Genomic DNA, 16,282 nt, shown 5'->3' with positions numbered 1-16,282 from the left:
GGTTCCCCTCCAAGAGCATACCAGGCCCTTCGGTCTGGTATGGATTTTAAGGGGAACCCCTAAGCCGAAAAACAACGTGGGGGTCCCCCTCAAATCCATACCAGACCCTTATCCGAGCACACAGCCTTGTCGGTTAGGAAAGGGGGTGGGGACGAGCGAGCGCCCCCCCCCCCCCTCCTGAACCGTACCAGGCCGCATTACCTCATGGGGGGGTTGGTGCTTTGTGGCACGGGAGGCGCCCTGCGGCTTAGCAGAAGACAAGTTCTGCACAGAGTGTTTGAGCTGAAAGAACAACTAAAGAAGTACTTTCAAGAAATGTGTAGGTCAGATTTTGCTGAGTGCTTTGAAGATAAAGAATGGCTGCAGAAACTGGCATACTTAGTGGACATTTTTAATCATATGAACCTGCTGAACAAGTCTATGCAAGGTTCTGGAGAAAATATCCTGACTTCAAGTGACAAGATACTTGGATTCAAAAGAAAATTGAATCTTTGGAAAAGCCATGTTGTGAAAGGAAATCTGGAGATGTTTCCTCTGTTGCTTGGCCTTGGAAGTGAGGAAGGATACCAGCAAGTTTCAAGTTTAATTGAAAGCCAACTGGATGTATTGCAGAGCAAAATGGAATATTATTTTCCTTCTCTTTCAACACAAATATATGTTTGGGTGAGGAACTGTGAGTCTCCTGTTCAGTCAGAGAACTTGAATTCAAAAGAACAGGAAGAAATTTGCAATTTGCAATCTGATCGTACCCTCAGGATGAGGTTTGATGATGTATCCTTGGACAAATTCTGGATTTCAAAGAAGATTATCCTGCCATTTACAGAAAGGCATTGAATGTTTTGCTGCAGTTTTCTACTTCCTACATGTGTGAGCAAGCTTTTTCCTGTTTAACCACTTAAAGACCAGCCTCGTTTTGGATTATAGGTGTTTACATGTTTAAAACTGTTTTTTTTGCCAGAAAATTACTTAGAACCCCCAAACATTATATATTTTTTTTTCTAACACCCTAGAGAATAAAATGGCGGTCATTGCAATACTTTTTTTTGCACCATATTTGCACAGCGGTCTTATAAGCGCACTTTTTTTGGAAAAAAAATCACTTTTTTGAATAAAAAAATATGACAAAAGTAAAGTTAGCCAAATTTATTTTTATATTGTGAAATATAATGTTACGCCAAGTAAATTGATACCCAACATGTCACGCTTCAAAATTGCGCCCGCTCGTGGAATGGCGTCAAACTTTTACCCTTAAAAATCTCCATAGGCGACATTTAAAAAAATTCTACAGGTTGCATGTTTTGCATTACAGAGGAGGTCTAGGGCTAGAATTATTGCTCTCGCTCTACCGGTCGCGGCGACACCTCACATGTGTGGTTTGACCACCGTTTTCATATGCGGGCGCTACTAACGTATGCAAGCTCGTCAGGACAGGGAGCTCTAAAAAAAATTTTTTTTTTTTTTTATTATTTATTTTACTTTATTTTATTTATTTTTTCACTGTTTAAAAAAAAATAATAATAAATTGGATCACTTTTTTTCCTATTACAAGGAATGTAAACATCCCTTGTAATAGAAAAAAGCATGACAGGACCTCTTAAATATGAGATCTAGGGTCAAAAAGACCTCAGATCTCATATTTAGACTTTAATGCAAAAAAAAAAAAAAAAAGTCGTTTAAAAAGAGAAGCGGGCGGAGCTGGCGTCATGACGTCGCTCCGGCCGTCCTATGGTATGGAGACGGGTGGGCGCCATCTTAGCCTCACTCGTATCCATACTGAGGAAGGGAAAGGACCCGATCGCCTCCGCCGCTACCAACGGCTCCGGTAAGCGGCGGAGGGCGCGGGAGAGCGGCGGGAGGGGGGGTGGCACCTCTCCCGCCGCCAACAGTGATCTTGCGGTGCATCCGCCGCAGAGACCACCGTTATCGTGTACAGAACCGCCAGCCCTAAAGATGGATACCTCAGTTGTGGCAGCAGCTGCTGCCGTTACCGAGATATCCATCTTTAAAGTAATGACGTATATATACAGTGGCCGGTAAGTGGTTGACAATCATCGAGAGCAAGGAGCGAAATCGTTTACTTTCAGTTGAAGAAGAAATCCGTGTGCGCTTATTTCAGGTTCGACCCAGAATTGAGCATCTGTGCAGAAAAAAGCTAGCCCAAGTTTCGCATTAAGGAGGTAAGTGTTTTCACAATATCTATTCTATTATTTGATACTGTCTCTTTACTGCTGTTGTATCTACAGCTCCCTGATCAGATCCAATGATCCGTGAGCTTTAGATCTGAATTTTTTTCTCCCCGAGATCCACTACTTTTGGCCAAGGGTTCCCGAAGGCAAAAAGGTTGAGAAACACTGGTTTAAGTGGTTAAACTTTCCTCATTTACACACATAGTCTATTCCTTTGACAAATTGTTACAACGTTTATACTTAATTTCCACTGCTAAACAATGTTGTGATACTTGGCAGACTTCCCGTTTTTTTTCTTCCTTTTTGACGGCTGTGGCTTCAGAAGAGCAGAGAGAATTCTTTGCATAGAAAGAATCGTGAATCACTTTTGTCAAGATTGCAACGGGGGAAAAAATTGTGTTAACGATATTAACCATTCTTGACGATTAATCGTGCAACTAATTATTTCTATGAAATCTTTCACGTAAGCTTAGGATTTATGACAGTCAGGATAAAGAAATCATTAATTTTGCAGCAAGCCTCACTAGAATTCTGTTTCTTCAGATCACTGGTGGTTTAACACCCTGAATAGAAGGTAATCTCCCTTAAGCTGGCAATAAATTATAGAATTTTCTTATTCAATTTTCCTTAGATTTACCTTTAACTATGTAGTGCAGAGGCCTGCCTGATTGCAGACAAATTGAAAGTATTTAGGTTTGACCTCATAAAAGGTTGTCAGCTCAAATGCCAACCATGGAACTACCTGCCTGGAGTTTGCATGTTCTCCCTGTGCCTGCGTGGATTTCCTCCGGGTACTCCGGTTTCCTCCCACACTCCAAAGATATGCTGGTAGGTTAATTGGCTCCTGTCTAAAACGGCCCTAGTATATGTACTGTATGTATGAATGTGAGTTAGGGACCTTAGATTGTAAGCTCCTTGAGGGCAGGGACTGATGTGAATGTACAATACATGTGTAAGGCGCTGCGTAAATTTACAGTGCTATATAAGTACCTGTAATAAATAAATATTAGATAGTTTTGGGTAAATCTAAGAAAAATTGTACAGTAAAATTATACATTGTAGACAAGCCTTGCTTCAGTCGGGTTGTCGGCACACAGAGTTGGTTGTCAAAATGGCCAATGAACCCCACAACTGAGGACATCACAAATGTAGAGGTTACAGATTTGTGCATTTGCACCATGCTCTATTACTTCTCAAATCAGTGCTGGTACCCTGACCAATACCTTCATCAGTCTCCCATCACTATATCCACATGCATACTCTATTTTGGGCACAGTGGTTTTTACTCAGATTTGAACATCTGATGTTAGCACATCTTCACTTATTTTATACAAATCCAAGCAAAAGAGATGCCAACTCAAACAGATAGTTATAGTCCAATAAGTATTAGTTAAACAATGGATGAAGATAGTAAAATATTACCATGACTTGGGCTCCCCAAAGTGGAGGTAGTTGATGCTATAAAGATCCATATCTTCTGTATGCCATGCAAATGTGGTCTTCCACATGCCAAAGTAGAGGTAAGGAGTATTTACACCTTCAATAGAGATGCCACATTCTTCTTCTACAACATCCAAGATGGTATTTAAGCGAGAAATTTTCCATTCATTTATATCCTGTAACAAAATTAAATGCAAGCCATTTAGCCATTTAGTTCTCCAGGGATAAAAATGTACACTGACATGTAACCCTGTTTGTGAAAAATGTTAATATTGCCACAGAAAACATTACAAACACATAACAGTCCAAAAAGGTAAATTCAGCATACCATTGTCTTGTTTTAGCACAACTAAAATCAATGATAACACTTCAGGCCACTGCCTATCAGTTTACTCAATGCAAGATAAAGAGCTGGTAAATCCCAAAAGGGAGATAATATACGTGATGTATTAGATAAAAGGTATAATTAATGTTGAGCCAGATAAGCGCTGTAGCAGGAGACTGTTCCGCAGAGAACGTACAATGATACACTCATGTTGGGTTTGATACTGCTTGCCATGACATTTATCACATACTGAGACTCCTACTATCTACTCTCTGACCTTTCAGAAACCACAGACTGTTTCTTATCTCAGGAAATAAATTGTAGGGCATGCAGCGAACATATCAATACTGAAGTCCCCAATGCACTGCTTACAGGCATTCTTTCATTTTACCTTATCTGACACAAGGCAGCTCTTGCATTCAAAGTGAAACAAAAAACATTATGATGACATTAATTTATATGCAACTGGCCTTTTTGTGTGTTAAATAAAAACGTATCAAATTGATATACTAGACCTTTCCTATTTCTGTGAAATGGAATATAGGTGTAACCTGTTAAAGAAGACATAATCGCTGATTTCTACTTAATTTTTCCAAATGTTTTATAGATATTACAAATACAAAGATATAACCATATCAAAAGAAATAAAGGGAACAAAAGTAGAAAATATGATTTTTTTAGTAATATTTATTTATAAAGTGGCATCATCTCCAATATGAAAGACACTATTGTCTCACCTCAGGGAGGGACCTTCTCAGACAGGTGCCATAATGGACAAACTGGAACAAGGCTTTGTACGGGCTCATTCACATGGGCCAGCCACGCCTGGAAACCTTTTATCAAGTTGTTTTCGGGCTCTTACACCCAGGCCATCTACGCCCGTTCAGCATATTGATTTCCTCCACCCAGGTGCAGCATACAGTCTCTCATTAATATGAATGGCTGTGCACCGCTGTTCCTGTGTGTACATGCATACATCTTAAAACACCAGTGCAGACTATAAGAATTTAAAAAAATAGAACATTTTCTATTTTTTGCAATTGCTCGTATGCCCGCACTCGTGTTGATGATAGCACCACCATATACACAAGTACAGCCATTCATGGTAATGACAGACTGTATGCTGCACCTAGGCTGCCTGGTTGGAGAAAATACACTGGGAATTATGCTGAACGTATTTCAGGCGGCTGGGTGCAAGAGCCTTAAAAACAAGTTGATAAAAAGTTTCCAGTGACCAGCACATGCTGTCACGTTATTCGGCATAAACAAATACAGCCATTAATAGATGGAGAGGGAGAGAGGGAGAGAGGGAGAGAGGGAGAGAGAGAGAGAGAGGGAGAGGGAGAGGGAGAGGGAGAGGGAGAGGGAGAGGGAGAGGGAGAGGGAGAGGGAGAGGGAGAGGGAGAGGGAGAGGGAGAGGGAGAGGGAGAGGGAGAGGGAGAGGGAGAGGGAGAGGGAGAGGGAGAGGGAGAGGGAGAGGGAGAGGGAGAGGGAGAGAGAGAGAGAGAGAGAGAGAGAGAGAGAGAGAGAGAGAGAGAGAGGGGGGGAGAGGGAGAGGGAGAGGGAGAGAGAGAGAGAGGCTAGTATGACAGTACATATCATTTATATACATCATTTTTTTTACATAAAACCCATGCTGCTGCTCATTGCACCAACTTTAAATTCCAGACTATAGATACCATTGTATATGTATAAACTTAAAGTGACACTAAACAATATCCTTATTCTCCAAAAAAAATCCATATACAGTACATCCACTATTTAATGGCCCTCTGATAATTTTGTTGTTTAAAAGAGAAGTATGGGTTTCCTTTTTTCTTTATCGTACATTATGGGACACAGAGCCTTACATAAATTACTTAATGGGTTATAGGCTACCTTGAGGTGTTGACACCGGTAAACCCAATCAAGGAAGTTTACTCCCAATATAACCCCTCCTCCTTCCAGGAGCACATCAGATTTTTCGCCAGTGTCTAAGGTGTTGGTCACGAGTGAAGATGTGCTCTGAGGAGCTCCAGGAGAGATCCATGCTGGATTTAGCCTCCATACACCAGATACATCCAAAGTGCCATGGAGGCCTAAAAGGATGGTACCTGGGGCCTCGTATCGGAAGCACAAGGTTTTGCCTGTAACACCTCTCTTTGAAGGGCTGGACCCCAGGAACCCAAGGCTTAGGTCTTGTTACATTACCTAAACTTCCTGATGCTACGCAGCCCACCGTGATGGGTGAAGACTGGATTATTTGTTAATTCAGCAAATCCTGCGGTGAGGATAAGGTAAGGGAAGAAACTTCGGTATTAAATATATCTATATATTTCTTCCATTTGGAAAAAAATGTTGTCATGCCTTAATTCTCCACTAGAGGGAGTCTCTGCACATACCTTACTCTGTTGTCTTCACTGTAAGCTCAGTTCGTGCCTGATTTCAGAAGCGTGTAGAGGGGGACTCTGCAAGGTAAGAGAAAGCTGCAAACGTGTTTTCTCTCCCCCCTGATGAGACCAGAGGGTTAGGGGGACAGCAGCGCTGTACCCCCTTACATTACCCCCGGGGGGTGCGGGGGCCCCGCTAATACCGCTTTTACTGTGACTGTTTTAGATTAAGTTTCTACCTGCTGCTGCTGGATGGTCTCTGCCTCCCCTCCCTCCCCCCATGTCGGTTCTAGAAGTCGAAAAACGCCACACACAGGCGCCGGAAAATTTAAATAGAAAAAAGGGCTGGAATTTTTTTTGAGGGGGTGGGGCCTAATCGCGGCGCCATGAACGTCCACAAGGACGCACGGCAGGCTAAAAACAGATAACTACCACAGTTGTGACAGTCTTGCCTCGGCAGATGAGGAACAGACAAGCAGCCTGCAACACAAGGACACAGGAGCTGTGGGACATGTATGGGTTGCAAAACTGGCATTCCTAATACAGGAACAACACTCTTTTTCCAGCACTAGACTGAACTGTATAGCGGCTTTAAAAGTCATGACTATTCTCAGCAATTAAGTGCAAATTTGTTTAGTGCCTCTGTTTTTGTACTTAGGACTATGCCTGCCAAAAAAAGACACCACAAAAACCAAAAAGATACTAACGGTTTCACCTCCATATATTAGGATCTTGAGTCGCATTTCCATGCTGTCATCCTCGCCTGAATTACCAGTTATGGCAAGCCAGGGTGAGCCATTGGAACAAATTGATGGTGCAGCTGCTTCTCACATCTCAGCCCCTGTATACGTGACTGAAGATGTCCTTTCCTCCTCCCTGCAGGGTCTGGAAGGAAGATTAGCGGCTTTAATTGCATCCTCCATTCAAATGGATAGGAAGCGTGCTAGATCCCCCTTCTCCCACTTCAGAACCTTTGCAAGGGAAACAATGGGCACAGGGTGAGGTGTTACCCTCAGTCGATCAGGAGGAAAAGCAAACCAATGATTCCTCTGTGGAGGAAACAATGATAGATGAACCTTTTTCAGCCTCTCAATCTGAGAAATTGCTGATACAAACTCTTACGGATGGTTCGTTCTACTTCCATGCTACCCCTAACAGAGTCTCCTGAAAGCTCAGCTTCTTCCTTACATAGTTACATAGTTAGTAAGGTTGAATAAAGACACCAGTCCATCCAGTTCAACCTGAGTGAGTGTGTCTACAATTATCCCTATCCCTGTACATTGCATCTTATTAAGATGCTCATCTATTATATTATTAAGGTACCCATATAGCACCATCAATTTACAAATACAATTGCACACTCACATTGGCCCCTACCCTCAAGGAGCCCACAATCCAAAGTCCCAAACTCACATTCAAATACTAGGGCCAATTTTGGACAGAAGCCAATTAACCTACCAGCATGTCTTTGGAGTGTGGGAGGAAACCGGAGTACTCGGAGGAAACCCACGCAGGCACAGGGAGAACATGCAAACTCCAGGCAGGTAGTGTCGTGGTTGGGATTCGAACCAGCAACCCTTTTTACTGCTAGGCGAGAGTACTACCCACTACACCTCTGTGCCGCCCAGTTCCTTAAAACCTTCTCATCCTTTGCATGCGTTTCCTGCACATGCATTACTAGAAAAGCTTATTTTTGCTGAATGGAATCACACGGATAAGCATTTTCTGCCTCCTAAGAGATTTTCAATTCTCTATCCTCTGGAGGAGAAATTTTCCAAAAAAATGGAAAGTACCAGCAATTGACGCTGCAATTTCCAATGTGAATAATAGCCTAACTTGTCCTGTAGACAATGCGCAGATGCTTAAGGATCCAACAGATAAAAAGTTGGAATCTCTGCTAAAGTCTGCCTTTTCCTTGGCAGGTGCCGTTACTCAGCCTGCAGTCGCTGTGTTAGGCGTCTGCCAATCCCTAAAGGACCAATTTAAACAGGTCCTTAGAGAGCTTCCTGCACAACAAGCTTGGGATTTGGCTGAACTATCAAAGGCATTATGCTTTGCCATAGATGCCATTAAAGATTCTATTCACCAGGCGTCCCACCTTACGCTTATGTTTGTGCATATGCATTGAATCCTGTGGTTAAAAAATTGGTCAGCTGAAGCACCATGTAAAAACCTCCTAACTGGGTTCCCCTTTCATGGGCAGCGATTATTTTTTAGAAGACTTGGATAAATATATCCAAATAATTTCTAGTGGGAAAAAGTACTCTCTTGCCAGTAAAAAGAAAGTATAAACGCCCTTCATTTAAACGGCTCTTTCCCCTGCACCAGGGGCTTCCGCCTCTAGGCAGTGGCGACAGGGTCAGACCCAGGCTCAAAAGAAGTCCTGGGGTCGGAAACCTGCAAAGCAGAATCCTAAAGCCTCATCATGAAGAGGCAACCCCCCTCACCGAGGTGGAGGAAAGACTTCTGCAGTTTTCAGAAGTCTGGAAAAAGGAGATTCAGGACAGATGGGTCATCTCCACGGTAACGCTGGGGTACAAGCTGGAATTTCGGGACTTTCCACCGCCTGGCTTCCTGAGGTCAAGCGTTCCCAAAGATCCAGAGAAGAGACAGTCTCTGTTTCAGGCACTAGACCGATTAACATCTCAAAGGGTGATCATACAGATCACCACAAAAGAGCAAGGTCTGGGGATTTATTCAAATCTTTTCATGGTACCAAAAGCAAAATGGAGACGTCAGACCAATTCTAGATCTAAGAGATCTAAATCAGTTCCTGAAGATCCGCTCCTTTCGCATGGAGACGATCAGGTCGGTAGTTTCTAACCTTCTAGAAGAAGAACTTCTGGCATCAATCGACATCAGGAATGCATATCTGCAGGTCCCTATATTTCCCGCTCATCAAAAGTTTCTGCGGTTCGAGTTAGAACAGCAGCATTTTCAATTTGTAGCCCTGCCCTTCGGGCTAGCCACAGCACCCCGGTGTTCACCAAGGTGCTGGCCCCACCTCTAGCCAGGTTAAGGGCACAGGGCATAACAGTTGTAGCGTACCTAGACTATCTATTGCTAATAGATCAATCGGTGGCTCGTTTGGAGCAAAGCGTACGCACCACAACCAACTATCTGAAAAGTTTGGGTTGGATTCTCAACTTAGAGAAATCTTCCTTAATACTGCTAAAGAGACTGGAGTACTTGGGTCTGATCATAGACACAGGCCAGTAAAGGGTGTTCTTGCCTCAGGCAAAGATCAACTCCATAAAAAGGAGCTGGTGCGGATGGTCAGGTCAAAGGGCGACCTCTCCATTCGCCTTTGCATGAGGTTACTAGGAACCATGGTGGCTTCATTCGAACCAGTTCCCTATGACCAGTTTCATTCAAGACTGTTGCTTAGAACAAAAATTCAAGCTTTAGACTTACCAATGCAGCTGTCCCCAAGAGTGTCCCAAAGCCTCTCTTGGTGGTTACTAACCCAAAATCTGCTGAAAGGAAAATCCTTCAGACCAGTCATCTGGAAAGTGGTAATCACGGAAAGCAGCCTTTCAGGCTGGGGAGCAGTACTAGAAAAGACAACTGTGCAGGGACAGTGGTCAAGACATGAAAGAACTTTGCCCATCAATATCCTACAGATTCGGGCAGTACGTCTGGCTCTAAAGGCCTGGACTTTCAGGTTACGGGATTCCCCTGTCAGGATTCCATCCAACAACGCCACAGCTGTGGCCTATATCAATCACCAAGGGGGCGCCAGAAGTCTCTCAGCACAGATAGAGGTGAACCAATTCTAACTTGGGCAGAAAGGAATGTTCCGTGCCTTTCGGCAGTTTTCATTCCGGGAGTAGAAAATTGGCAGGTGGACTACTTAAGTCGCCAGCAGTTATTCCAAGGGGAATGGTCTCTTCACTCCGACATATTTCAGGCTCTTTGCCAAAAATGGGGGTCTCAGGACGTAGATCTTCTAGCGTCCAGGTTCAACATGAAGTTAGTCAACTTTGTGGCCAGAATAAGGGATCCACTCGCATGCGTAACGGGTGCGTTGGTGACCCCATGGGATCAGTTCTCACTGATCTATGCATTCCCCCCTATTCAGTTGCTGCGTTGACTTCTTTGCAGGATAAAACTGGAAAGAAAGCCGGTAATTCTGGTGGCACCAGCATGGCCCAGAAGGTCATGGTAAGCAGAAATCGTAAAAATGACAGTGGAGGGCCCATGGTCCCTCCCACTACGGCCAGATCTGCTCTCACAGGGACCGATATTCCATCCTTCCTTACAGTCTCTAAATTTAATGGCTTGGCTATTGAAACCCACATTCTGAAGAAACGTGGGCTCTCCGGGTCAGTTATTATTATTATAATACAGGATTTATATAGCGCCAACAGTTTGCGCAGCGCTTTACAACATGGGGCCAGACAGTACACTTACAATACAAATCAATACAGGAGGGATCAGAGGGCCCTGCTCGTTAGAGCTTACAATCTAGAAGGAAGGGTCAAGTGGAAACAAAAAGGTAATAACTGTGGGGGATGAGCTGATGGAAAAAATGAAAATACAGTTGTTAGGTGTGGGTAGGATAGGCTTCTCTGAAGAGAAGGGTTTTCAGGGATCGTCTGAAAGCTAATAAAGTAGGAGATAAGCGGACAGATTGGGGTAGGGCATTCCATAGGATTGGAGAGGCTTTGGAAAAGGCCTGGAGGCGAGCATGGGAGGAGGTAAAGGGGGAGCTAGAGAGCAGGAGGTCTTGAGAGGAAGGAAGAGAGCGAGTAGGTTGGTATTTAGAGAGTAAGCTAGTGATGTAGCTGGGGGCGAAATTGTGGATGGCTTTGTACGTAGTTGTTAGAATTTTGAATTTAATTCTTTGGCCGAGCGGAAGCCAGTGGAGGGATTGACAGAGAGGAGTGGCAGACACAGAGCAATTGGTAAGGTGGAGGAGTCTGGCAGCGGCATTCATAATGGATTGAAGAGGTGATAGACTATGTAGAGGTAAGCCAATGAGAAGGGAGTTGCAGTAGTCGAGGCGAGAGATGACCAGGGAGTGAATTAAGAGCTTTGTTGTGCCATTGGTTAGAAAGGGGCGTATTTTGGAGATGTTGCGGAGGTTGAGGCGGCAGGATTTGGACAGTGATTGGATGTGTTGCTTGAAGGAGAGTTCAGCGTCTAGGACTACACCTAGAACCTTGGTATGTGGGGAAGGGCTTATAGTTGTGCCATCGATTTTGACAGAGAGATCAGGGGAAGAGGCATATGGGGGGGGGGGGGGATTATAAATTTGGTTTTGGCTAGATTGACTTTGAGGAAGTGGTGTGACATCCAGACCGATATATCGGAGAGTAAATTAGTGATACGTGAGGAGACAGAGGGAGTGAGCTGAGGGGTAGAGAAATAGATTTGGGTGTCGTCAGCGTAGAGGTGGTATTGGAAGCCATGGGAGGCTATCAGTTGACCCAGGGAGGCGGTGTAGATTGAAAATAGTAGAGGTCCAAGAACAGAACCTTGGGGGACCCCAACAGAGAAAGGAAGAGGAGAGGAGGAGGTAGAGTTATAAGAAACGCTAAAGGTGCGGTTGGATAAGTAGGAAGAGAACCAGCGAAGTGTACAGTCACGGAGACCAAAGGCGTGTCGTTTTTTGAGGAGAAGGGGGTGGTCAACCGTATCAAAGGCAGCAGAGAGGTCCAGGAGTAGGAGTACAGAATAGTGTCGATTGGTTTTGGCCGTTAGTAGATCATTTGTTAGTTTTAGGAGAGCAGCTTCTGTGGAGTGTTGAGGACAAAATCCAGACTGAAGGGGATCAAGAAGGCCATTATCAGCGAGGTGGACGCTCAGTGGGTTGTAGACCAGACGTTCGAGGAGTTTGGATAAGAAGGGGAGCAGGTTGTTAAGATTGGATGGGTCCAGTGAGGGCTTTTTAAGTATGGGTCTGACAAGTGCATATTTTACAGAGAGTTAGGGAAGATGCCAGAAGAGAGGGAGAGATTGAAGATGTGGGTTAGAGAGTGTATCATAGGGCCAGAGGATGAACGTAGCATTTGTGAGGGAACAGGATCCAGAGGGCAGGTGGTAAGGTGGACATTAGCAAGTAGTTTAGCAACTTCGTCTGTAGTGGTGGGGTTGAAAGAGGGAAATAATCATTGTGCCTGTGGGCATGAAGTGTAAAGCGTGGAAGGTGTCGGCACAGTAGAGATCTCAGCGCGAATAGTATCAATCTTCTGTTTGAAGCGATTGGCGATCTCCTGGGCAGTGAGTGAGTTGGCGGGTGGAGGACGAAGTAGAGAGTTGAAGGTGGAGAAGAGTTGACGGGGACAGGATGATAAGTTGCTAATGAGTGGTAAAATAGGTCTGCTTGGCAGAGAGGAGGCTGGAATTGTATTTTTGGAGGGCAGATTTATATTGGCCACTGCGCATGCACAAGCCGCACGCTGTCACTGGCCCCGCAATCATCTGGGACCGGTCACGTCTCCCAGATGATTGACAAGAGGGAGGGAAGAGAGGCGATCTCCCTTCCTGCGCTGAGGGAAGTGACGTCAGGAGCCCAGGCACCGAAGGAGGTAGACTACGAGGGACCCCCTAGCAACAGGCATTTAGAGGTGAGTAAAAAAAAATTTTTTTTTTTTTTTTTAAACACTGTCACGGGCATGGCCAGAGCGGAGGCTGTTGGAGAGGACTGTGTGCAAGCCTGTTGCCCACCGATTATGGGCCCTAGCATTTGAGGTGAATGAGAAATCCAGTCTGAACTGTATTAATCGGACTCAGTCATGTATATATTGTATGGGGACTCCTTACTGTATATTTGTGTCCCTGAAGAGGGAGGGGGGATTCCTCCAGCAGCCCCCTGCTGATAAGACTGATTCATTCTGCTGGGACACATCCTGTGAGGAGATGCTGGTGTTATCAACATGTGTTTATGTTAATTGAGAGAGCTGATCACATTAGCCACCAGCCCTGGCTAATAGACGAATGGTCTAGGCTGAGGAGGGGGGAGATTGTTGTTTGTATTGTTAATTGTATTATTGTGTGAAGCTCGGTGCCCACAAGACTGTCATCTGGTCTGGGTACATTTTGTAGTAAATTAGGTCATGTTAATTAGGTCAGCTTTGAGTCATCCCTGCTGTATAAAGGTCTGTGAGATCTCAAAATAAAGGTAGTTCTGATGTACTCCAAGACTGGTGTTGTCTAGTTCTTGGGGTTCCTATAGCCAGATCCATTGGACTCGTGTTCCAGAACTTAGGAAGCGGTATATGACGGAAGCACTCAAGCGGAGTGTGGGGCGTTCCGTGACATTGGTGGCAAGCAGCGGGAAAGCTTCCTGAAGTCTGAAGTCTGGGACATCCAAACCTCCAACTGGATCCAAGATCAGCATAGCAGACTTCAGTCACCCCAGCGGAGATATGGACCTGGCATCAGAATTCCCGGGGCTGCTGCGGATCATCCTTTCAACGTACACCAGGACTGTGTCTGAGGATGAATACCTGGAGCTCAGGCAGCTGATTCGGGTGGAGCTCTGGATTGCAGCCCTCCGTCTCGCTGGTATAAAACAGGGCAAGTGCTTTCCAACCCAAGAGCAACGGGCCAGTGACCAACGGGCATTGCGGATGGCATTCCTGGGAGAGCAGCCCCAGAAGCAATGGGTGACTGAGTTGGACAGGTTGGTCCAGCAGGAGATAGAGCTGGACAATCGATATCGGGCTCTGCAATGGCACGCAGAGGAGGGATATTTAGGGGAGACAACAGAATGCTCTCCGGAGGGATATGACTTTGGCGGCCCTGGATTGCTGTGGGAGAACCTTACAGATCTTTTTATGTTTGGCGATGAAGGGGAACCTGACCTTGAGGACATGAGAGACTATAGAGAGTCTATGCTCGGTCTTGCAGGGGTCTCAGAGCTCAAACCTGATCTGGACCATTTGCTAAGGAAGGAACAGCATCTGGAAAGGGCATACAGGAAACTGCTAGAACAAGTTCAGCAGCATGCCAGAGAATCGGCAGTGGAAAATCTGGAGATTGCCATCCCCAAAACTGAAGTGCTGACAACAGGGCAGAGCTCTGCTAACCTCTGCCCAGCACTGATGGCATCTTCTGAGTTCCACGGACAGGAGATGGTGAACCTCTATCCACAGACACCAGTTATAGAGGTAGAGGATTTAATAGACTTTTCTGCTGAGGAAGAACAACCTGATGAGCCTCCAGCAGAAGAGCTGCTATCAGGGCCAAAGTTCACTGTGTTCTGCCCAGCACCAACAGTGGCTTCAGCCTTCCTGAGAGAAGAGGTAGTCAGCCTTTCTCCCACAACACTGACAGGGACATGTGATTTTCTGCCAGCGGCATCTATGGAGTTAAAACAAACTTCTCCAGCTGAAGATCTGGTAACTGAACAGAGGGTCCAAGACCTCTGTCCCACACTTCCAGAGACTGGGGATTTAATAGACGTTTCTGTAGAGGAGGAACCACCTGGCAAACCCCCAGCAGAAGTGCTGGCAACCGGACAGAGGGTCCAAGACCTCTGCCCCACACCTGCAGCAATTGTGGAGGCCCAAGGTGAGGAGGTTGCAGTCTATCGCGAGCTGCAGATCAGGATCCAAGGAGAGAATGCAGTCATCACCTCACAACTGCAGCTTGATCTGGTGTCGGTTGATGGGGCTTCAGTCCCCACCTGTATACCCCAGGGATGCTGGGCAGTCGGCCCAGATCCCCAACAGCAGGATGGAGTGAGCCCAGTCACCCTGTCTTCTCTCCAGCGGCAGAAAGGATTCCAGGGAGAAGGGCCAGTCCGGGCCTCTCCCCAGCGGCAGATATGTTCTCTGAGAGAGGCAGAGGATGGCTGGGTGAGTAATGCACTGTTTGGGATGATTTGTTTGGGGTACTGTGTGGGTACAGGCAGTAGAGGACTGGAGCTGTGGACTAACTTCGGAGTCAACCCGTCTGGGGTCTCCTCCTGTGTTAGTCTCCTGCCGAAAGGGGAGAAATGTCACGGGCATGGCCAGAGCGGAGGCTGTTGGAGAGGACTGTGTGCAAGCCTGTTGCCCACCGATTATGGGCCCTAGCATTTGAGGTGAATGAGAAATCCAGTCTGAACTGTATTAATCGGACTCAGTCATGTATATATTGTATGGGGACTCCTTACTGTATATTTGTGTCCCTGAAGAGGGAGGGGGGATTCCTCCAGCAGCCCCCTGCTGATAAGACTGATTCATTCTGCTGGGACACATCCTGTGAGGAGATGCTGGTGTTATCAACATGTGTTTATGTTAATTGAGAGAGCTGATCACATTAGCCACCAGCCCTGGCTAATAGACGAATGGTCTAGGCTGAGGAGGGGGGAGATTGTTGTTTGTATTGTTAATTGTATTAATGTGTGAAGCTCGGTGCCCACAAGACTGTCATCTGGTCTGGGTACATTTTGTAGTAAATTAGGTCATGTTAATTAGGTTAGCTTTGAGTCATCCCTGCTGTATAAAGGTCTGTGAGATCTCAAAATAAAGGTAGTTCTGATGTACTCCAAGACTGGTGTTGTCTAGTTCTTGGGGTTCCTATAGCCAGATCCATTGGACTCGTGTTCCAGAACTTAGGAAGCGGTATATGACGGAAGCACTCAAGCGGAGTGTGGGGCGTTCCGTGACAAACACATTACTAATTTTTTTTTTTTTTTAGCTGGAACTCCACTTTAAGGCGCATTCTACCAGGCCGGTTAGTGCTTCTTAGGCAGTGCGTCATCGGGCCTCCACTGCTCAGATCTGTAAGGCCGCAACTTGGTCTTCAGTGCATACATTCACAAAATTTTATCAGGTGGATGCAAGGAGGTATTAGGATATCACCTTCGGGCGCAGTGTGCTGCAAGCAGCAGTATAGATCCTCAAGTCTGGGTGTACCCTTTGGGTTTTTTCTCCCACCCTTCAAGTGGCATTGCTATGGGACGTCCCATTAAGTAATTACTTAAGGCTCGGTGTCCCATGATGTACGATAAAGAAAATAGGATTTTT

The 16,282-nt window shown here is 45.5% G+C and overlaps 1 protein-coding gene across 2 annotated transcripts in view; it reads right to left on the bottom strand.

The window, feature by feature from the left end:
* Positions 1 to 16,282, bottom strand: part of KDM4C (lysine demethylase 4C) — an 852,000-nt gene that overhangs the window by 711,009 nt on the left and 124,709 nt on the right. For both annotated transcript variants that reach the window (XM_073635205.1, XM_073635203.1), the window contains exon 5: positions 3,609 to 3,802. In XM_073635205.1, coding sequence (XP_073491306.1) covers positions 3,609 to 3,802 — 194 coding nt within the window. The remainder of the gene's footprint in view (positions 1 to 3,608; positions 3,803 to 16,282) is intronic.

Source organism: Aquarana catesbeiana, linkage group LG01 (assembly GCF_042186555.1).
Source record: "Aquarana catesbeiana isolate 2022-GZ linkage group LG01, ASM4218655v1, whole genome shotgun sequence".
Lineage (NCBI taxonomy): Eukaryota > Metazoa > Chordata > Amphibia > Anura > Ranidae > Aquarana > Aquarana catesbeiana.
The sequence above is the reverse complement of the archived record's forward strand: the minus strand, read 5'-3'. Positions and strand labels throughout refer to the sequence as shown.